The 23,036-nt window shown below is 53.9% G+C and overlaps 2 protein-coding genes across 5 annotated transcripts; one reads left to right on the top strand and one right to left on the bottom strand.

The window, feature by feature from the left end:
• Window positions 1–4,592: 4,592 nt before the first annotated feature.
• ORMDL3 (ORMDL sphingolipid biosynthesis regulator 3) lies at window positions 4,593–11,091 on the bottom strand. 4 transcript variants are annotated; one of them, XM_080826431.1, is made up of 4 exons: window positions 10,935–11,091; window positions 7,485–7,684; window positions 6,639–6,790; window positions 4,593–6,215 (listed from the first exon to the last, which is right to left on the bottom strand). In XM_080826431.1, exons 2-4 carry the CDS (start codon window positions 7,656–7,658, stop codon window positions 6,080–6,082), a joined length of 462 nt encoding a protein of 153 aa, XP_080682557.1. In that variant the 5' UTR covers window positions 7,659–7,684; window positions 10,935–11,091; the 3' UTR covers window positions 4,593–6,079. The 4 variants fall into 4 exon arrangements, with proteins under 4 accessions (XP_080682557.1, XP_080682560.1, XP_080682559.1 ...); XM_080826434.1 differs by having other exon boundaries at window positions 7,485–7,679; window positions 10,935–11,039; XM_080826433.1 differs by lacking the exon at window positions 10,935–11,091 and adding an exon at window positions 10,527–10,563.
• Window positions 11,092–21,283: 10,192 nt separating this feature from the next.
• On the top strand, window positions 21,284–22,108 carry LRRC3C (leucine rich repeat containing 3C; the record flags this gene model as incomplete). The annotated part of the gene is made up of 1 exon (XM_080827428.1): window positions 21,284–22,108. One exon carries the CDS (start codon window positions 21,284–21,286, stop codon window positions 22,106–22,108), a length of 825 nt encoding a protein of 274 aa, XP_080683554.1.
• Window positions 22,109–23,036: the final 928 nt, after the last annotated feature.

A 23,036-nucleotide genomic window follows, 5' to 3' on the forward strand; every position in this document is an offset into this window, starting at 1 on the left:
CTGTTTTCCTTGAACTGGTCATTTAGCAAACTGTTTTGGGTTTTTTTATTTTGTTTTATTGAGAATCAGCTTTTAGTAAATTGCCTCTTGGCAATTTGCTTCTCAGAGAGTTAACTCAGAGTCTTTGAACAAGGATACCCTATAACCATAACCGTGAAATTTGCCTGAAGCCCCTCACTTGTTTAACGAAACTCCACTTGTGGAAAAACCCACCGCCTCCCAAGTAATTGGGGCCCTGCTCTTGGTCGCATAGCGGCAGTTATGGCACAGGGCACGGGCTCTCAGAGGTACAGTGGAATCCTCAGGTTCTTTTCCATCACTTGGTGAGATCCAAAAGGGCTGCCGCAGAGATGTCTGAGCCAGGAAAGTCCTCACCCTCGGGTGTGAGACACTGAAATAAGTCTCCCAGTGAAGGTTCAACAGCACTTACCCTGTGGCTTCCGAAATCCAAAAAAAAACTGAGTTTGGAGGCAAGGGAATGGAACAGACTTCTCTATAAATCCTGCAAGCCCTTAGGGAGTTCTGGTCACCCACTCGGTCATGATCTCCGGGGAACCGGAAGGGTAACAGCCCACAGCAGAAGGATGGGGCTGAACTTTGACTGAATGCTCCTTCTGCATGGCCACTGTGACAAATGATTCACCTAATTTACCTCATTGGATTTTTGCAACAGTCTTCTCAAGTTGACACAGGAGGAAACAGACCTGGAGGGAGAAAGCAACTTGTCCAGGGGTCACCCAGCTGGCAGGAGGCAGAGCCAGGCTTAGAAACCAGGTGCCCTCGGCTCTAAGGTCCATATCTTTCCTTAACCACTAAGCAAACTGCCTCCGTTTATTTATCCATGGAAATGATAAACATATAAACACACCAGAAGACCTCAGCTAATTTAAGAGTGAATTATTTACAAAGCGGAAACGTGGGAAAGGAAGACAAGTTAGGAATAATTTCCAATAAAAATAAATTTCCACTCCCCCCCCCATTCCTTTCTCCCTGTGCATTTCTTTTTGTGCATTTTCTTTTGTGCATTTTTTCCAGTTAATTTAAATTCCAGTTAGTTAACATCTTTTGTGCATTTCTTAAACTGAGGGGTATGGACATGTGCATACAGGTTCTAGTACATGCAAGTTCTCTGTTGACTGGCTGCCATGCTTGCTGGCAATGGAGAGGTGACAGCGTGGCAGAGCAGGAGTGGGCAAAGTCTCCTGGCTGCCATTTCTTACCCCCTCACGCTAAACTTGGGGCCCAGGACCCAGTTTATCAAACAGACCTTCACCCTCCCCTCTCTCCAGTATGTCGTCCTGGGTGAGGGCTATCCTGTGGTACTGGTATCCCCAGAAATTTCTCCTCCCCCTCACCAGAGAATAGCAGTGAAATCTGTCAGCGTCGAGGACGCTTCCAACAGCAATCACATTCCCTCCAGGATCCACCTCTTAGACCACAACTCTTGTGACTTCCTCAAATCTGCTGGACATTGTGCCTGGACCAACTGGAGAAAAAGAAGCTAATATTAGTTTGGGAGAGGGGTATATTGGTTCAGATTTTTAAATCTACCTTTGGCATCCTGGGGTCCGAAAGTTCTAGAATGATCAGGACTTGAATTATTTAACTTCCCTGTTTCTAGAAGGCGAGGTGGTCACTACACACTAAGGAGGGTGACCATCACAAATGCTAGATTCTCCTCTGTCCTTTATAGAATGCTTCTGGAGGAAAGATGGGGCACTGATTACCCCTAATGGAAAGGAGAGCGAGACCTATTTTCTACATCTCCCACAGCCAAGTTGCCCCTTTGCTCAGAGGGGCCTGAGGGGTAAGAAGGCAGGCTGACCATCTTCCAGCCAGAGCCCCACCAGTGTTGATGAACAGAGGACCCAGGAAGGGATGAGGGGCATGGCTGCCAGACCTCACATTGCCAACCCCAATGATTACTTCTTCCCTTGGCTCTGCCTTCTGGGTCTCCATACTCTGCAAGGCAGTGGGATGGGTGCTCCTACCAACCATTTCCCAATGAGACAGTGGTTAAGTCGGCCTCAGAAAGAAATAAGAGAGAAAGGATGGCGTGGAAGAGTGGCGTGGGGGTGGGTGCCCTGGATAGCCCCCCATCCTTAGGCCCTATCTCTTCAGTTAACGGTCAGCCTGTGAAGGGTCCCCCTACTCTGGGTAAAATAAAATGAATCCCAAAACCGCACCTGGGGTATCTCCCCCACCCACTCTCCCCTTCACCCACTCCTGGTCTACAATTGGCCCCTGTTCCTCTCTAGCTCCCCTGAAGGACCCTCCATAGGCCCATTACCAATGCAACCTGATACACACGGCTGGTCCTTCCCTGTTTCTACTCAGCGGCGGCTCTTTGTCCCCGGCACACTGGACCCTTCAGGTGCTCTTACCTCCAAATCCTTTTTTTTTTTTTTCATGTATAAACAGGTTTTATTCCCATCACTATGTGCACCCCTCAGAAAGATCACTAGAGACATTCAAACTGTAAGACAGGATACTGTCAGATTACCACTGCCTGTCCTCACTCATCTGAAGATGTTTTCCACCATGATGTCTAGAAATCCTTTTTTTTAAGATGTATTTATTTGAGAGAGAGACAGAGGGAGAGGGAGAGTGGGAGAGAGAATCTCAAGCAGACTCCCTGCTGAGTGCAGAGCCCGACGCAAGGAACAATCTCACAACCCTAGCCCGACGCAAGGAACAATCTCACAACCCTAAGATCATGACCTGAGCCAAAATCAAGAGTCAGATGCTTAATCAACTGAGCCACCCAGGCACCCCTGCCAAATCCTTCTCTTTCTCTCCCCTTCTGTCCCTCTGTGACCTCTTCCTCTTGAGATCTGTTTCCCTTTCTTCAGGCTCCTCTGCCTTCCTCCCGGGGCCAGGACTCACCTCACAAGCTTTCTGGGCTTCACCTCCCCATCCTACCTCTAAGTCCCTTTCCTCTGGCCACTTTCCTCTAAGTCCCTTCTGGCTGGCCCAGGCACCTACTCACCCATCATGGTGGCCAGCTCTCAGCTCACTCCCAACCTGGGAGTTCTTCTGGGTGCCCAGAAAGGCAGTGCCCGGGACCCACAGGCCCATCCCAGGGTTCCACTCACCTCAGCTGCTCACCAGGAATGATGGCTGTGGAAATCCCCTGTAAGATCTCTGCACAGGTGCTGGCCCGGTGTGTCTCAGGAACCCCTGAGAGGAAGGGAACAGAAAGAACTGGAAAGCTGGGGTAGGGCTAGGCGCCCCACCTCTCAGGCCTTCAGATAAGCCACGATCTGGCCAGAGGCAAGTCAAGCCAGAGGGAAGAGTCTTTCCCCTTCCTGGACTCAGGGAGCTGGAGGGAGAGATACCTATATATTCACCTGGTATGTACTCGAGGTGCGTTTGGGCCAGAGGATGGTGCACCAGAGATGCTGCCACTTGTCCTCTCTCCTACCTTCTTCTCCAGGAAGAAGCTTTGGGCCCCCACCCCTCAGTCCTCAGAGATAACCACCTGAGTGAGCCTGCCTGTCTTCTGGGCCCCCTCAAAGCAACACCTAAGGAGAGGATCGTGGCAGTGACAACAGGAATAGTACTAATGTGACTGCCCTGTACTAAGTACTTACCCAGTGCCAGGTGTTGTGCTAATCCTCACAACAGCCCTGACCCAGATTATCCTCCCACCACAGAGGAAGAAACTGAAGCTCAGAGAAGCAGGGCCTCGAGGCTGGGAAGGGGCAGAGCAGGATTTGAGCACCAGCCCCTCACCCTGACAGTGCTCCTGCGAGTGCACGGAAGCTCCCAGGGCTCCCCCACCCTCAGTCGGCCAGGTGGCCGACTGGCTACCCCCAGCACTGTGTAGGCCTCACTTGGTGGACTTGGGCAAAGACACTGAACTCTTCCCAACACCCACTCCAAGCACGCTGCCGCTGGCAGTGCCAGACAGGGCCCCAACTGCCAGGGGTGGCTCCTCCCTTCTACCTGGGGCTTCACACCTGTCTCAGGACTAGCACAGGACACTGCAGAGTGCACAATGAAAGGTCCAGAACCTCAAAGACCAGAGCTCCTTCACTAAAGGACTCCCTCCTTTCCTGGACCCATGAGCCTAAACAAGACCTGGAGGCTTACATCTTCCCTGCCCCACGGATGCTTCCAGAAGAGGAGAGGAAGCACGGATTCCCCTGAAGACAGAAAGGCCGGGAGGAAATGCAGAACTCCCAGGGAAGAGAAGTGAGAACAGGGGAGGGCATCCTGAGGAAAGGACTGGGCACCCCTCGGGACTCGGGCTTCATTCACGAATCACTGACCCCCTTCCTGGCCAAGCACGAGCCATCCCTCTGCCAGCACGGCCCATCTCAGCCAGCCCCAGGAGACCAGAGGTGTAAGTTCAGACAGAGGAATGGCCATGCCAGGTCACAAAGAACTCTGCCCTCTGGCCTGCTGTTGCCTCTGCCAGTTCCCTCCCAGCCCCTCAGGCTGGCGCTGCCAGGGGAGGGCACCAGGAAGAGGGGCAGTCCCAGAGCCTAGGCAGAGGGTCCCCTTTGCTCCCACACTGCCCTCAGTGGGAGCCTCGGCCCAAATCCCTGCCCCTTCCCCCGGGGCCCTCCAGGAAGCAGAGGCCAGACTCAGGGGAAACAGGAACACATTGTCCTTTATTTGCATTTCTCAGAATACTGTACAAAGGGAGTAAAAATCCTATTCACACATTGCTTAGAAAGATTTTGAGGTGAAAGTTCCCTATGATACATGGGGTGGGGAGCAGGGGAACCAGGAGGCAGGAAACAGGACCAATGAGCTTCCCTCCTCCCTCAAGGGACTGAGAGGGGGCATGGGCACCCACTCCTTTTCAAAAGTAACATAGACCCTGGCCAGATTGGAAAGGGTGAAAGGCAGCTCCTCTCCAGCCCACACTCAGGCTCCTGCCCCGCATCTCCCGCCCCCAGGCTGAGGAGACAGCGCCCGTGGGTCACTCCGGACTCCTACTATTCTGCTTGGGCAGGGACCACTCTGTGGCACGCCCACCCCATGTGGGGGTGGCCCCAAAGCCCCACAGGTACTGCATGAGGAGGTTACGAGGTGGAGGCTGCAGAAGGGCCTGTCCACTCACATGTCCCAGTTCCCCCATGCCCCTCACACCACTGCATAAGGCAGTGTCTAACTGGACCCGTGCTGACCATGACTCACAGGCCTCTTCCACCCCTCCCCACCCCTCACGCTAACTCAGGAGCTCTAGACCCCCCATAACCTCCCAGCCTATTATCACCACCAGGCCATGGGGAAATTAACTCTCTGAGCCTGCTCCCAACCTGACCACTTCCCAAAGACCAACGTTAGGTCTGGCTTCTATCCCCATCCTCCTCCCTGACACCGGTCTCTGCTGCTATGTGGCCCCTTCTTCCAAGTCTCAATTCACCATCCCCACCCCTGCCCCAAACACCCTCCCCACCTCCACCAGGGCCAAGATGAGAGCGGCCACGGCCCCCTCACCTCTAGGACGAGGCCAGCCACAACCAGCCACACCTGCCTTCTCCTGACCCTCCCCACTCCAATCCAGTACCCAGGGTGGGTTGTAGGGGAGCTGCCAAAAGCACAAGACTCAATAGACAGTTCTCCACCCGGAGGGATGGGGCACCATCACGCGCTTGCTTTTACATATATGAGCACGCACTGAGTGTCATCCTAAAGACTTAAGAATTAAAGTAAAACCATCTAGAAGCTGTACCGTCCCCCCTGCTCCCCTTGCAGGGGTTAAAGTGCTTTAGCAGTCTGAGGATGAGCAAGTGAGCAGGGGTTTCTCTTGTCCCAACCTCACAGGTCTGCATTCAGCCGGGAGCCCAGCCCATTCCATGACTGCCCCCATGAAGTCTCTATCCAAAAGGCAAAAAGAAAAGATCAAAAATATCAGAAAGGGTCAGAGACCTGGGGGGGGGGCCCACCCAAAACCCACTACAAGCTACTTCAAGTCGGCTACCAAGGGAAGTGAGGGGGCAAACTAGGGCCCAGAGGCTCAACCCCCATCTCTAGCAGGATCCAGAGGCTCCGTCTGTCTTCAGCGTCACAGCACAGGCTTCTACCCTCCCCCGCCAGCCAGGCAGGGGATGGGGCTGTGCCCTCAGTACTTATTGATTCCAAAAATCCGGACTCCATGGAGCTGGGGCAGCTTGGGGATGAGCACACTCATCAGGGACACGGTGTTGAGGATGAAATGGATCTGGTCATACTTGGTATAGAAGCTGGTGAGGAAGTACCTGGGTGGGAAGGTTGGGAAGAGGCATAAGACTCTGTTTGGAGGAGCCCTTCTTCCCTCACTCCTGGGTGGGGAGTGGCAGATCCCTGATAGCTAAGGAGTTATGGGAAAGACCCCCCAGAACAGAAGCAGGATGGCAAGATCGCCCCAGTTAAAGAGGTCCCTCCCAACCCAATCCCCTTGCTTGACCCCAGCTCTGTGGGCTGACATCACTCCAGGCAGGAAGACCCATTTGGTGAAAGACAGGGCCAGGGAGGTGCAAGACCCGAGCCCAGCAGAGGACCCAGGGATACTCCAACTTCCCGTCCTCTGCTCACTCTCATGCCAAAAGCCAGATCCGGGGGCACGTTTAAGCCTGGCAGGGCCCAGGTTTCCCCAGGCCTTGGCCCGCCTGCTGGCGTCCTTCTCTACTCAAGGCACTCACAGCACGATGGGGGTGATGGTTAAGAACTTCCGAGACGCTGTGAACTGGACCCCATAGTCCATCTGCTCCCAGTGGGTTAGCAACCTCGCCTTGCCCTGGTCCGGAGTCTCGAAGGGTGTCCCCTTCACCGTGTGCAAGAAGATGTACATGCCCTGGGGGGAGGGGCCTTCGTTAGAGGACACAAAAAGCAAAAGGCCCTCCACCTCAGCTCCGCTACCCCAGTCAAAGAAGTGGGATCTGGATTATGTGGAGCTGCCCTCTGCAGGGCAGAGGGCTGTGGGCTGGAGGTCAGGATGGAGCAGCTGGGAGCCTGGCAGGAGACAAAGGGGACCCACTGGGTGAGAGGGCAGGCCTGGCATGAGGATAAGGCATGAGAAGAACTTAGCTGCAGAAATGCCCGTCTGGCCCAGTGCGAGAGAGGAGGGGACGAGCTGATGGCCCCTGCTTGGTTGCCAGAGCACAAGCTAGCAAGCAGGGGCTGCGGGAGCGGAGGGGCGGGAGTGGAAAATGGCTGGAGATCTGGGCTTGGGAGAGGGGCATTTCTGTGCCAGGCTGGGCACCTGGGTCCTGGGGACTCTCTGGAGCCCTTAGTTCCGTTCCCAGTGGCCCTCCCTCCAGGTCCACAAGCCACCCAGTCCTGGGGATGTGCACAGATCCGCAGGTTTTCATCCTCAGTGTGCACACGGCTGGAACCCAGAAATTGGGGGGAGGCTGAGAGGAGAGTTGCGTCTGGGGTCCGGGGACAGATGTTGTCAGCACATCACCCTGACATCTGGCCCACGGCTGAGGGGGCTCCTCCCCCTCCACAGCCCCCAGAGCCTGGGTAGGCAGCAGGCAGGCCCTCACCATGTTGTGGATGAGGTTGGTGAGGGTCCAGACCACAGGGACACTGACGAAGGGGATGCTGAGCAGCACGACATGCAGAAGCCCGATGGCCAGCACGTAGGACAGCCAGATGCCACGGCTGTTCATCACCCGCGTGTTGGGGTTCACCTCACTGTGCGCCGTACCCACGTTCATCCTGCCGCCCCTCTCCTGCCACTGCTCTGTGAACAAGCAGCACAGGTGAGACAGGTCACACCGCTTTCCCTGCCCCCTCACACCGTCCACATCCTGCAGGGAGGGAGGCTCTGCTCTTCCCAAGAACTCCAGGTGTTCTGCTGCTTTGACTCTCCAGCAAAGAGGCCCAAGAAGGGCCGTGTGGACTTAACTCCATTCATTTCCCACTGCTTGGCTAGGATAAGCACCAGGCCGCCCCACATGTCGGCAGATCTGGACGGTGCCCCTCCAGGCACTGGGACTGCCTGGGTGGATAGGTCATCAAAAGGCATCCAGCCCAGGGCAAAGAAACCACTGCCTGTTCCCCAATCTCATCTTCCAGAGCATTCCCATAAGGGGCCTCTTCCCACAAGGTCTGGGGGAGAGGAGAAGAGGCCTGGCCCCTCAGAATCACGCAACATAAGCGCTCTGGACAGTCTTCTGAGGGCCTGATATGGGGCATCTCCTACTTCTGAGCTCCCCAAACCATGAGAATGAACAAAAGGGGGTGGGGCCCGCGAGAACAGGCAGCAGCAGGTGCAATTTATAGGGGTCATTGCTTCTATCCTCTCCCCTAATTCTCCCATCCTGGAGTTCTCCCAACCCTGATCCCGGAGAACTGACAGAGTGGAAAGAGGGAGAGAAGGAAGAAAAGTGAAGACAACAGACTAGGGACAACCTCTGCCCAGACTTGGAGGCCTCTTTCTTGGTGACACAAAACAACCCATGCAAGATGTTTTATCCATTTGGCAGCCACTCAGGCCAACCCTTGTGATGCCACCCAATCTGCTGCCAAACCACCAGGGCCCTTTTCCCACCATAGGAGGGGCGAGGATGGAGAACGTAGCCAACATCTACGGCACTCTAGTCCCTGAAACCCATATCAACACACCCCTCCCTAGGACACAAACACCATACCTGCGGCCTGCCTCCTTTCCCCCTTCCTCCCTGCCCAGCCCAGCCTCACCTCGGCCTCTTTTCCCAGCACCTGCCTTCCCTTGCCCAGCTCCAGTGGCAGATGCCCTGCAGCACAAGGAACCAGGAGGGCTGCTCGTGATGCTCCAGAAACAATACAACCCAGTTGCATTCCTGGATGCACATAAGGAGGGGAACAAGCAGCCCCTTGTCTAGAACTCGGCTGTCCCCAGATCCCCAAGGGCCCAGGAACCAGCAGGAGGCGGGAAAAGACTCACCTCCCTAGGTGAGGGAGGGTCCTGCCTGATAAAGGCCTTAGGTCATCACCATGGTAACAACCCCACCTTTCCTGGGGGTGCAGAAAGGGGTCCTGGAAGGCGGTATCCAGAAAGTACCCAGAAGGCCATATCCCTCATCCTGCTGCAACAACCCCCCTCAGATTCAGCTGCTATCTATCTCTGGCTAGGATCACAGCCAAGCCTGTGTGGGAGCCAGGATTCTCAAGAATCAGTTCCTTACTTCCAGAATAATGAGAACAAGTTTCCTCTTCTCAGAGAGCTCCAAGCTAAGAGACCTCAGGGGAAATGGGACCCACAACACACCTTCCCCACATGCAAACATGCATGAGATGGCCCAGGGTGCATCCTAGAAGTAATGCTCCTGGGGCCCATCAGCTCAGCCCATTAGGCTGGATAATTGGGCCTAAGGAGAAACCCAAGGAACTAGAAAACCAGAACTAGCTTGGTTGTTTACCGTCGCAGGGCCTTGGAGCTTTAGTTGCCCCAACACGGCTCCTGGGACGCTTACTATGCAAAAGCCTGGGGCAGTGGGGGAGCTGGCTAAGTAAGGCCTCTGAAGCATTTTGACTAAGGAGAGACATAGAGTTCCCCAAGTCTGATCAGAAACTGCTGTCCCGCTCCACTTCTCCCTAACCTAGATAGACAAAGGTGTAGGAGTGCAGAGACCTGTAGCTGTCCCTCATATTTTGTGCAGCAGTACCAATGGCTTTGTTGAATCCCAGATCACCCCACACTTCTTTCTTGCTGAGACAGGGCATTCAGTGAAGATCAAAGAGTTTAGGAGGGGCCTAGACTTAGAACCTAACTGGTACCCTCAGAAGTGTATTCCTGAAGACCGAACACCAGCTGCCCCCGCAGCAGAAATCCCAGAAGACCCCCCAAAAGACAGAAGAAATCAAGAAACTAAGGAAACGACTGGCAGCCAGAAAGCACTCCTAAGAGGTTTGTGTGACTAAGGGTACATACCACTTCTATTCATAAAAAACAACCAAACAAAAAATTGCCCCTCACCCAGAGGGAAGAGATAGGGAGAAGAACCTGGCAGAGGAAGAGTAAGTCTACAGCAGCTGAGGCCGAAAAGTTCTGTTGCCCCAGCTGGCAGGTGGCTGCCGTGGCAGTGCCTGATGTGGTTTCATAACCTGTCTCAAACCAAAGCCTGCAGCAACTCTGTACTGTTAACTACTTTCTTGCTGGTAGCTCTTTTCTACTCCTTCCCCCCACCCCGCCCCCGCTCGGCTCCGCACACAAATATCCCGGCCCAGCCTGTCAGTCTGGCACCTAAGCCCGGGCCACAGTGCTCCCCAGGACAGCTGCCAGGTGAGCGCTTCCCATTCTTTCCCTCAAGTAAAGGCAGCCCTTTAAGCAGCAAGCCTTTCGCCTTCTAGATGAGGAGCACAAAACATCCAAGTCCAACGGGGAGACCCTGGCAGCACTCCACAATGCCATTCTCAGTCTGCCCACCGCCCAACCCGCAGGGCCACAGTCGCACACCTCTCAGCTCTGGCCCAGCCTCCCAGAATGGCGAGGGCCCTGGGAGTGGAAAGACGGCGAGTACCGGGGCGAACCCCCACTAGCTAGGAAGGGGGTGAAACGAGGAGGTGGAGTCTATGCTATTGTTGGGATTTCGGAGCGGTACCTCACGCCAGAGGGGCCTCCCGCTCCGCTCCCCTGCCTGGGACCTCGCACTCGGAGCCCGGCCCGGCCCGGCCCGTAGCCCCACCCCCACCTCCACGCGTTCACCCAGCCCCGGAGGCAGCCAAACCTTTATCCCCGAAGCCCAGCCTCTCCCCGCCCCCTCCCCCAGCCCAAGCACTCCTCCCGATACCCCAGACTCGGTCTTCCGCCCCCACTCTCCCTTGTGGGCATCCCTTGGGCTGATGCAGCCCCTCGGCTGATGCACCCCCTTCCACCTCCGCTCACCCTGCCCGGGTTCCCTCTAGCCCGGGCGCTTCCCCAGCAGCCCCCACCTTCTTTACCGCCCCGCCTCTGGCCCCAAGAAGAGGTTCCCGGTTCGGCCACCCCGAAGCCGCTCGCCCGGACTCACCGTACAGGGCCGGCCGTCTAGGGCCCAGGAGGGGTGCCCGGGGCCGGGGCCGGGGCCGGTGCTGCTCCAGCAGCTGTAACAACCCACCGCAGCAGCCACTCCGCTGGCAGCTCCGGCCGAATCAGCGCCCCGCGCCGGCCCCGCAACGTCACCACCCAGAGCCGGCCCGCCGGGTGCCTCTTGGGAGTTGTAGTTTCTCCTTTTGCCCGCATACGGGTCCGCCCGGTGCCTCCTGGGAGTTGTAGTCTCCCCCTACCTCGCTGCAGTCTTGGCCTTACTGGGGCGACGGGGCCAAACGTTTCAGTAGCACGCGAAACTAGTATCAGATGGTATTGCTTTGGCGGGTAGCAATTCCCGCTTTTGCATCCGCGCGCTTTAAGCGCGGTTTATTCTTGCCTGGTTTTGAGATCAGGAAATTCAGAGTTTTAAGTGACTTGGTATAGGTTCTTGCTGGGTCCCAGAGATTCTGACCCCATGTCAGAGTTTTTTCACTACGCCTCGCTGGCTCTGTCCTGGCCATATATTGGCTTCACGAGAAACAGACTACCCGGGTCCATTGCCCTTCCAGGCCCTCATGGAAGCTGGCTTCTCATGACATTGGTTAGAAACAGAGCTTGGAGGGCCGAGAATGCAGCCTATGGACACCCAGCATTTGTCCCGAGCCTGGTCGCCTTTCAGTTAACTTGAGCCAGCCCGCCAGCCCACATCCTCGGCCTCCCCACATTAGGCATCAGAAGAGGCCACATGTCTTGCGAAGACTCCATGATAAATAGTTAGGAGCCCGAGTTCTAGTCTCTGGTTAGCTTGTGTGGCTTTGGGTGGAAGGCTCCACCTCTCTGGGCCACAATTTTCTTGGCCACACGCCCCAAAGGCAACGGCACAGATTTTATTGCCAGACTAGCCTAACATAGGCTCTCTTTCGCCAGCAGCATGACCCCTGCAAATAACTTATCTTGACCTTCAGTGCTACCTCTGTGAAACCCCACCTCCAAGGTTGCTCGAATTCAAAAGAATGTAGGTAAAGCACCTGTTGCATTGTAGGAAGCTATACCGTAGGAGGTGGAACTAAATGGCCTTGAGGTCTCCTGGGTCAGTCCCACTCTTCACGTCACCAAAAAGGCCTTGTTTGAGTCATTTACACTGCCTCCACCCGCTTCTAAGTCCACTCTGAATGGCAGGGCTCAAAGAGAAGGGTCAGATGACGTCATGACATGCCAACTGACCGGCTGTAACCACACCCTGAATGAATGAGAGGGGCCAGAAGGGAGAATGCTGGCCCAGGAAGACTGGGGAGCACTTCCCTGAGACCTCACCTGCCCTTCTCCAGGCGACAGCCAGGAAACAGTCATCACAAACCTGGGGTGGGCTCCCAGAGGCACCTAGTAGGAAGCACGTGGAAACCTGAACCACTCAGAGCAGGAGAACAGGAAGCTTCTCAAATATTTCCAGGGCCAGTGGCTGAAGAGCGCTCATCCCAAGACTTAAATAACCACCCCAGAGTCTGAAAAACTTCTACCTTATATGAAGGTTTCTCCTGCTTCATGGGAGCCCCTTTTTGTAGTCAGCCTTCTAAAGCCATAAGCAAACAACTGAGTATTGGTCTTTCTACAGAAACCTCCCAGCATTGAGGCAAAAAAGATCTTATTTTTTCCTAACTGAGCCTGCTTAGTTCCTTCGACTCTTCTCTGGAATTCTTCTATCGGCCCTCAAGTTGATCGAGCTCTCTGGATCCATGTCTCGAATAAGGGCCTGACTAATGCATAGTCTAACGGAAAGATTACCCGACATGCCATGCCCTATTAATAACTCCTGTTATCGAGTTGTTGTTTTTTTTCCACAATGGGAATGAACAGAGTTCTGACTCACTCTAGGTCTGTGGTAAACTGTAGATCACTTTCGGCTTAATTTAGCCTGAGTCCCTGTCATCATCTTACTCCTTCTCTAGCTCTCTGCCCTCCTAATTACCCTGTCTTTACCAAACATCCTTCAGCCATGAATAGGCCTAAGTACTATTCAGAATGAGTGACAGCACTCTTATGTGGTGCTGGGGAATGCACAACCCTGTGGACAAACAGTTGGTAATATGTGCCAAGAGGATGAGAAATCACTCCGGCTTTAGAGCCATGACTACATTTCTCGTAGCATATTCTAAGGAGGTACACCCTATGTACTCTGTAAGAGAATGTTCATTCCTGTGTTGTTGTTTTTTATAATAGTGGAAAACAGAAAGCAACCTAAATGCCTAAGAAAAATATTATGGAGGGGCACCTGAGTGGCTCAGTCAGTTAAGCGTCTGCCTTTGGCTCAGGTCATGATCCCAGGGTCCTGGGATGGAGCCCTGAATCGGGCTCCTTGTTCAGTGGGGAGCCTGCTTCTCCCTCTCCCTCTGCTGTTCCGCCTGTTTGTGCTGTCTCTCTCCCTTTCTCTGTCAAATAAATAAATCAATAAAATAATTTTTTAAAAAAGAAAAATATTATAGTATATCCATTGGACGGCATAGCTTGGTTATGGCACAGCGGTTTGGGAAAATGTTTGCTGGGTTATATGAAAAGATTACGGGGAAAAAATAGCATGAGTATTCCCTGGGGATATAGTCAGCAAAATCTAGGAAAAGGGAAACTAGAACAAACATCCAATCCCTTAACAAATAAGTTAAAAGGGGGAAAGGAGAGGGAAAGACTTACAGATTAAAACGAATTAAGCAACGTATCTACCAAAGACCATATTTGAATCCTGATTCAAGCAAGATAACTTAAAAAAAAAAAAGTGTTAAGTTATCGGTTAAATCTGAATGCTGGCTATTCAAATCGATGATATTAAGGAATAATACTTTTCAAGGCATGATATGGTCTTATGGTGATTTTTAAAAATAAAACGTCTTCCTTTTCTTTTGGAGATATATATTAAAATATATGTGATGGAAATGATGTGCTGACTGGATTTGCTTCAAAATAACCTGGGCTTAGGGACTTCAGGGAATAAAGTGGGCCATGAGGTGGTAATTACTGGCACTGAGAGATGGGGACATGAGATTCCTTATGTTATTTTTTCTACCTTTCTATGTTTGAAACTGTCTGTAATAAAAGCTTTTATAAGCCTGCATATTCAGTGACAGTGATGATAAGAAAAATCCCAGCACCAGCTGCCATCAGCAGCTGTGTGACCTTAGACAAGTCACTGAACCTCCCTGTGTTTGAGTTACCACATTTCTTTTTCTTTTTCTTTTTCTTTTTTTTTTTTTAGTTACTACGTTTCTAAGTGGAGATGGGGATGATCATGATCACGCCCACCTCATTAAAGATTAAATGTGAAGCACTTAGAGCAATTCCTAGTAAGTCCTCTGTGTTACCTGTTACTCATCCAGTCTACATCTGAATGGTGTTTGAGCATCTACATCACCAGGCTGTGGAAATTCAACAAAATAAAAACAGACCTTGTGTTTGGATGGAGGGGTTGCGGGCGAACTTCTTCACGCTCTAGTTTCAGACTTCGTGTAATGTGAGATTATGTGTTTTCAGTTTTTTATGAACTGTGTTTTGAAAACAGAGGGAGCCACTCTCACAGGCTCTCCTGCCCTCTGGGAGCTCCTTAGTCGGCTGAGATAGACACATTCCCCAGCCTTGGCGTTTCCATCTGGCGGGGTGGCGAGGCCTCTGTTTGCCGCAGATACAAACCGTGTGGGCAGAGATAGCAAACATGGGCGGGGTCATAAACTGGGAACACATTCCCGAGATGATGGCAGTGGTGGGAAGTGAGGAGGTGGAGCGTCCAGAAACGGAGACCCTTTCCCTGACCACGGGTGGGGGGCGGTGGGGGGGCTGGAGCAGGGTCCCTACTCCCCTCCAATTCATTCTTTTACCCGCCTGCTGCCCCTACCTCACCTCCCTCCTTCCTGAAGGAAGGGCACGCCCAGGCCAAGTGCAAAGAAGAAAAGAGCTGTTGATTTCGTTGGCAATGGGGTTTGGGTTTGGGTGGAGGGCACCCCCAGGCCTGCGGTGGCAGCGGTGGGGAGGGGGCGTTGACGTTGAGCAGACAAAGAGGCACTGAGTAAGAGCTACTGAGCTGGTAAGAAACAGAGAGCACTGCCAGGGGGCCCTCGCTCTCCGCCCCTCACCCAGCCCTGTGGCTGGCTATTTGGGGCTGCAGAGGGAAAGGGCTGAGCCGGCCAGGGGCCCAGTGCCAAGGCCTGGGAACCAGAACCTCCTTCTGGGAACCAAGAGCAGCGCTGTTCTGTAGCCACCCCTCAATCTGCATATTCTTTGACAGGGACTGTTGGCATTTTCTCCCGTGGAAAAAAAACAGGCTAGAAAACTGCGAATATTACAGATCAAAAGGGCACCAACTATGAAAACGGTGGCTTTAAGAAAAACTCCTCTGGTGCCCGTCCAATGGCATTACTACCCCTAGCAGGTCCCACCTCTCTAGAAATCCTGAGGGGGCCACTGCCCCAGATCACCTTCCTCCCCGACCTAATGCCCCCTCCTCCACAGCTAATAACAGCCGCTAACTTACACAGTGTCTGCTGTGTTCCAGGTATTGGGGTAAGGGCTTCACATGTATAAGCTCTTTTAATCTTTAAAACGGCCCTGTGTGGTAGGTATTTTTATCATCCTGATTTTAAAATGGGAAAATTGCAGCGCAGAAAGTTTAGATATTCTGCCCGAGGTCCCACAGCTAAGGTAGTGGCATTTCTCCGCAGATCCTTTCCCGGCCACACCCCCTGTCTAGTGTGGACCTCATGTTCCCACAGGTGCCTTGTAAAGACTTCTGTCTGCACCAAGGGTACTATATTTATGTGCTACCCACCCACTTCCCCTGCTAGGCTGCTTGCTCTGTGTCTCACTCAGGCATTTCCTCCGCACAGTGGATTCCCAGTGAATGTTAGCGGAAGGATAGAATTGACCTGCACATCCCAGATATACCCTCTCTGAGCTCCTAACCATTCTCAGAACACATCTTTCTCTTTCTGGCTCTTAGCTTAGTCTACAGTGCTTTTCCCCCTAGCCTTTTCCATTTGGTCGACTCCTATTCATCCTGCAAGGCCATCCCTCACCTGTGACCTGCTCTGTGACGCCTTCCCCAACCGCCCAGGCAGAGTCTACTGCTCCGACCTCCGGGTTCCTCTGCCCTCTGCAAACACTGCAGCTAGAGCCCACACCTCAGCTATCAGGTGCACAAGTCTGGCTTCCTCTATTGTCTGGGAGACATTTACCTCTCTCTGCATCCCCAATGTCTAAGAGGCCCAGGAGGTGTGTTTTGAACAAATGAGAGATGGATGGGTGTACGCCCCCTTTGCCATTTCCCACGAGGAACTTTCCAGCAAAGGCTTTTGTTGCTCACCCCCGCCCCCACCACCTAAACTGCCCAGTAAACTGGTATTAGATGAGTCCCCGGCTGACATACTGGGTAAAGTAGCTAACCCTCCTCCTTTCCTTTCAATTATCCCTCTCTATGTGGGTGCTTTCCACATCAGGGTGGTAGGGATCTGGAGGCCTACTTTCTCTCCTCCAGTGTCACATCTTAGAGGCATGGAGTTACTGCCCTTGGAGGGAGGAGCTGGGACTCAGCCCAGCCAGGGTGGGCATCTCTCCTAGGTCCTGCACTTGGAAGCCCAGGCCCTGCCATGGCTCAACCTCTTCCCTGCCCCACCATCACAGACACACTGAACATCAGGCTGGAAGGGATTTCAGAGAACATGAGGTCCCGAGAATCAAGGGTCCAAGGGGATTGGAGAGGGAGGTACCCAATGGCAAAAGTGGTCCTGGGCCCGGCCCAGGGGTTTTCCCATGCACCCCATAAGCCACCGCAAGGAATGGAACACTCCAGTCATAGCTCCTTTGGTCCTGCACCATAGCTTCCACTCAGGCCTTGACCACGTCCCACCTGGACTGTCCCAGGAACTGGATTTTTTTCCACCAATGCACCCTCCACACAACCAGAAAGTGATTGAAACATCAAAGCTAATCTTAAAACCCTTTACCGCTAAATCAAGTCCCAGTTTAACAATCCACAAGGATCTGGTCTCCTTCCACGTCAACCATAGCCTTTCTCCACCCCTCCGTTCTACAGTCTAGGAGAACCAAACCCTCTCATGCTCCCCTCCTCTTGCTCATACTCTGTTCCTCCACCTGATGCACTCAGCCTTGAAGACTCAGCACAGATGTCACCCCTTAGGATAGCTTTCCTGATATCCTGGGGAAGTGAGTATATCAGGTAAGAATGCTCCCAGCTGAAAGCAACAGAAAACCCAAGCAAAGGAGTGATCCTGAGAGGAGATTTCTGCGAGGAGCGTCACCTAAGGAGCTTTTAAAAGTCCCCACCCACTGGACACAGGCCAGGCCAAGGTTAATCAGAATCTCTGTGGTGGGCGTGGCACCAAAAGCTTTCAAAACCTCCCCTCGTCTAACGTGAAGCCGAGTTGAAAATCACTGAAGCAGGGGTTTATTTTTCTCACATAAGGAAAGAAGCAGGTGGTTGCTCGTGTTGGTTGAGTGGCTCAGTGATATTCAGGCCGATTTCTCAGTGATACTCTTGATCTTTCCTTCCTCCTTTGTTGCCTCATGGTCACAGGATAGCTATTGTTGACCTTCCATGTTCAAAGCAGGGAAAAAGCAGTAGGGAGAAGGAGAGGGCTTAGTCCATCCTCGTTTATAAAGAAACCAAAGACGGTCCCAGAAACCCCTTCAGCAGACTTCCCCTTAGATGTCCTTGAACTGGGCCACCCCCGGCCACAAAGGAGGCTGGGAAAATGGGCAACAGGATTCCTGATAGATGGAGAGGACTGATCAGGCTCTATCAGGAGGGATCGAGTACATTGTTCCTCCCAAATCGGCGGGTGGTATAAAAGAAGGAAATCAGGAACAGATATTGAAGGGGGCAGAATACGCCGCCCCAAAATATGCCACTTTGGCGTTAAGATTATTTTGAGCTCGGTTCACATAAAAAAACAACAGATGCAAGAAGGGTATTCTAGTCTCCCCCCGCCCTTTTCTTTCCCCTGAAAACAGGAGACAAAACTCCCATGTGAAAAATGTCCTCTCAGCACCAGGGGAAAAGGAACATTCAATGGGGAGTCAAAGCTGAGAGACTTCTGTACCAACAGACTTTGTTAAAAATAATTTTTATCCTTCTTGAGCCTCTCCATATATTGCCTCTCTTTATTCAACCTGGCATGAAAGTATTCACAACTTGCCACTTTTGGGGGTCTTCGTTTCCTTACCGGGCTCCTGGGTTGCATAAAGCTTACATAAATATGTGTGCGCTCTTCTCCCCTTGATCTGTGTTACGAGTTCAGTTCTCAGGCCCCGCTGAAAGGCCCTAAGGGGGACGAGAGAAAATGGCAACGCGGACTTGACAGCCAGCAGATCCTGCTCTCTCTGGGTCTGAAAGCTCCTTGGACACACAGCAGACATCACAGGAACGCCTGTAGAAACACGTATCAACATGTCCGCATCTTCCTTCCAGACTGGCTGTTCCCAGCTGAACATGAGAACCACCTCGGGAGCTTTTGAAAAATACCGGTGTTTAGACACCCCCCCACCCAAGCCACAGAGAGTTGAATTTAATGGATCCAGGTGAAGAACAGGGCCTGTGTCCCCTTCAATGAGCACAGTTCTTGGAACACGAGGCCCACAGGAAATCCTCGCTGAACGGAGGAAGGAATGGCAGAGAAGAAATGCTGCCCCAACCTCGTCGACCCCCAGCCTGCACTGAGCACCTCCCCCGTGGTTCCCCCTTCCTCTCCATTCCTTCACTGCTGAGCACGGCCCTTGGCCACCCTCCATTAGCCACATGTATGCTCCAGGGGGACTCTCCTGTCTACGCACACTGCCTGCTTCTCCTCCCGCCGCCATGCTGGGCGCCCCAGGCCCGCTCGCTCTCTATAGCTGCCCTCGTCTGAGAAGGACATCACTCTGTCAACAGCCAGGCTCACTTCTTGCGTCTTATTTAGCTAAACTCCTGCCTGGCGTGAGAGGAGAACAGCGTGAGGGGTAGGCTTCCAAACGTTTGCTCTTCCACGTTCAGCCACAATCCCAAAATGGACGCCCTAGTTTTCAGTGGCAGCGGGCCTAGCGAGCAACTTAACAAGGAACCCACAGACAAAATTTTCGCTGCTTCTGCCCATGTGTAGGACATGCATCTTATCTGATTTCTTGGACAAGTGTGAGTCTGAGAAATGCCTCTGCTGATGTCACAGCATGAGTCAGTGGTGACTGTCTCCAGAGATGATATCATCCAATAGCAGATTCGGGCCCCATGGCACTTCTGAAACTGCTTGATCAAAGGTCACCTCCAGGGCCAGCTTCACGGGCGCGGGGCCTCCACAGTCCCACAGAGCCCCGGGCCCTGTGCTGAGGAGGGTCCTATGCTTGGTTTTACAATCTGCTTTTGCCATCTTGAAATTCTGAACAGTTTTTGAACAAGGGCCCTATGTTTTCATCTTGCACTGGGCCCTGAAATTACGTGTCGGCTTCTGGTCACTCATCGTCTCTTACAAAATCCAGGGAGGTTTTCCTTCTTAGAAGGGTCTCCACAGCATATGACCTCAGCCTCCTGGGACGCCTGGGTGGCTCAGTGGGTTGGGCATCTCCCTTTGGCTCGGGTCATGATCCTGAGGTCCTGGGATCAAGTCCTGCATCGGGCTCCTTGCTCAGTGAGAGCCTGCCTCTCTCTCTGCCCCTCCCCCTGCTCACACTCATGTGCGCGCTTGCGCTCTCTCTCTCTGATAAATAAATAAATAAAATCTTAAAAAAAAAAAAAAAAAGAAAGGAGGGAACACCCCACTCCCCCATTCTCTTTCCCTGCTTTAGGAGAGGGCACTGAAACAGGGTTGCTTGGGCTGCAAATGATGGTTGAGATCAAGAGGCCAGGGGAACAAGCCCGCCCCAGCTCCCAGACGTGAGCGAGACTTAAAAGGACCAACTTGGGAGCCCAGGGCTCCAGCAAACAAAGACAACCAGAGTCAGCTCCAGACCAAAACAGAAAATCAACAGGAAAACTTGAGGGGACCATATCAGACTTCAGACACCTGGAAGAAGCCCTTCCAAGCCCTGAAGGGGCCAGCCACCATCTGTGCAGATAAATGAAAACTGAGCCACAGCGCCCTCTACTAGGCCAGAGCGTTGGGAGGAGCCTGGAGATGAGATCCTCCGGAGAAAGACAAGTTTTCCAAGGAAAACGCTGAGGGAAGTTCATTTACCACCGAAGAAGGTGGCTCAGGGCACAGTAGAAGGACAGAAAAGGAGAGTGGGGGCGGGATGGAATTGGGGGAGACAGCTGCTGGAGGCAGTGGATGTGAGATGGGGCCCACACCAATTCTGTCCCCCTACCCCCACCCCAGGCCTGCCAAGCCGGGATCTGCTGGACCAGGCTCTTTGTAAGCAGCAGAGGTTCTAGAAGGCAGAGTCTCAGCCCTGGCTCAGAGAAGAGGGACAGAAAATGACGATGTCAAGGCCTTGGGAGGGGAGCCCGAGACAGAGAAAGGAATTGGGGCCTGGCCTCCCCATGGCAGTGTTCATCAGGGTCCAGGATCTGCCCTGTCTTGGCATCTCCTGGCCAGGCCATGGCTCAGGTATCTGACACCTGGGGCCCGGAGTCACATGCCAGGAAACCGAACACTCTTGGGCCCCAGCCCCCGATTTCCAGCAGCTACAAGAACATAGGGTTTCTGGAGGAGGAAGCAGGTCTCCGGAGTCGGGCAGCAGGGAGACAGACTACTTCCGGGGAGAGGACACTCAGGAGAAGGCTCTCCCACCAGCAGGGGTGAGAGGTTGAGAGGAGGTGGAAGCAGGTGGGGTGGGGGGGAGAAGAGCGGGGTGGAGAGGACAAAGCTGGGGCAGGCGGAGGGGTGGGTGCTCCAGGAAAAGGGGGAGACGGGCAGAGAAAGCAGGTCTTAGTCACCTAGCCTAGCTGAACACCCTGAAATCCGATCGCTGGTCTGTCTTCCTTGTCCCCTTCATATGAGTGACAACCTGGCCCTCTGGTGCCTACGGGGCCCACCCAGCTGGGCTGGCAGAGAAAGACTTTATTCCAACAAGAAAAATTAGTACATGGGTGGAAGTAGAGACGTGGAAGCCCCCAGACCCAGAGTGACCAACAGGGTCTTGGACCAAGAGACTTAGAGATTAACCTTCCAGAAACAAAGAGATGCTAGGAGAATCTCGGGCCCAGGGGACCTCTTACCCAAAGGGCCTGAAAAATGAGACTTAAACCCCAAAGGAGAAGCAAAAGTCACCCAGACCTGAGTGAACCCCCGAAGGGAGGTCCCAGCCCTCAGAGCCCCCATGGGAGACCTCCAGAAGAGAGAGCTGACAGTGGGGAATGGAGTTCTCTTGACTCATTCTTCCTTTATGGGGCTTCTCTTCCCCAGCTCCTCCTACTCCACTCCGGGACTATGCCAATCTTTAGCCATGCTCCTGCCAGCTGGTCACCTGCTGTCTCTCCTGTTGGTGATAGGCCCAGGTGGCACGGAGTCTGGTCCCCGCGCACCTCCACAGGGCTGTTATGCGGCCGAAGAAGCCGGTGAGCGGACGTTCCGTTGCAGCCAGGCAGGCCTGAGCGCGGTGCCCACCGGCATCCCCAACGACACACGCAAGCTCTACCTGGATGCCAACCGGCTGGCCTCGGTGCCAGCTGGAGCCTTCCAGCACCTGCCTGTCCTGGAGGAGCTGGATCTGTCCCATAATGTCCTTGCCCACCTCTCGGGGGCCGCGTTCCGGGGCCTGGCGGGCACACTGCGCCACCTTGACCTCTCTGCCAACCGGCTGGCCTCGGTGCCCATAGAGGCCTTCGTGGGCCTGCAGATCCAAGTGAATCTGTCCGCCAACCCCTGGCACTGTGACTGTGCCCTCCAGGAGGTGCTCAGGCAGGTGAGGCTGGCCCCGGGCACCGGAACAGGCATCGTGTGTGGCTCCGGAGCCCGCCCGGACCTCGTGGGGCAGGAGTTCCTGCCGCTGGCGGGGCGGGAAGAGCTGTGTGGGCCGGGGCGGGGCGGGGCCCAGCGGAGCACCGATGTGGCCCTGCTGGTCACCATGGGGGGCTGGCTGGCGCTGGTTGGGGCTTATCTGGCGCACTACGTGTGGCAGAACCGGGAGGAGACCCGACGTCCCCTCAAGCAGGCCCCGGGGCTGCCCGTGCGCTCAGAGGACTCCTCCACGCTCAGCACGATGGTCTGAGGACCGGGGCCACCCCTTTAGGCCCCTCTGACGACCTGGCCTACCCTCCACCCCCTCTGCCCTCTCTTTTCCTCTGACCCTCTCTGCCTCCTCCACAGTCCCGTCCCATCCCCCAAATCCCATCCCCCTTCCTCTTCCCTCTCTCCTAAAAACCCAATCTCTCACTCTCTCAACCCACACCCTCTGTGGTGCCTGGAGTCTTTGGTGGCTACCCTGTGTCTGAATTGTGCTAGACTCAGAGACCCAAAGCTCCCAAGTCTTCATTGGGGGGGTGGGGGGCAGCGGAACAGAGAATGGCAGTGCCCGCTCAGAGCTGGGGGCAGGCGGCTGTAGGAACACCGCGGAGGAAGTGATGGCCAAGCTTCACTGTGTGGATGTTTGAACCGACTCTTCAAGAATGAGAAGGGCTTCGGGCAGAAGACAGAGGACGCCGGGTACCAGGTGGTGGACAAAGGCAAAGAGGGTGCAAACAACTTGGAAAGCATGGGCAGCAATCAAGACAATTCGGGGTCGGGGGGGCTGGAGTAGAGGGTGCACAGAGAGGCAAGGAGAGGCCGGGCCCTGTGGGTTCCTGCTCTCCTCTCTCTACCTCTCCTGAGAAGCTCCCCCCTCACTTTCTGCCTCTCTCTCAGCCCGGCTCGTCTCCCTCTGTCCTCTGTTGGGGACCCTCCCGCCTTAGGGGGCCCTGCTTCCTTTTCCAGAGATGCTCCACGCTCTCTCCTTTATACACTGACAGGCTTTCTGAACCCTTTCCCTTGGGAGAAGAGTGGTCTCTTCTATCTCTGAGCTAAAGATGGGTCACTGGGAACTAGAGGGGGATGGGGATTAGGAGGTCTCCCACCCCAAAAATATCCCTGGACAACTCAATAAAGTCACTTTTATGAAGGCCGCGATCTCTTCCTTATTGTCCATCTCATTGAACGCGTGT

The sequence above is a fragment of the Martes martes genome, assembly GCF_963455335.1.
Source record: "Martes martes genome assembly, chromosome: 16".
NCBI lineage: Eukaryota > Metazoa > Chordata > Mammalia > Carnivora > Mustelidae > Martes > Martes martes.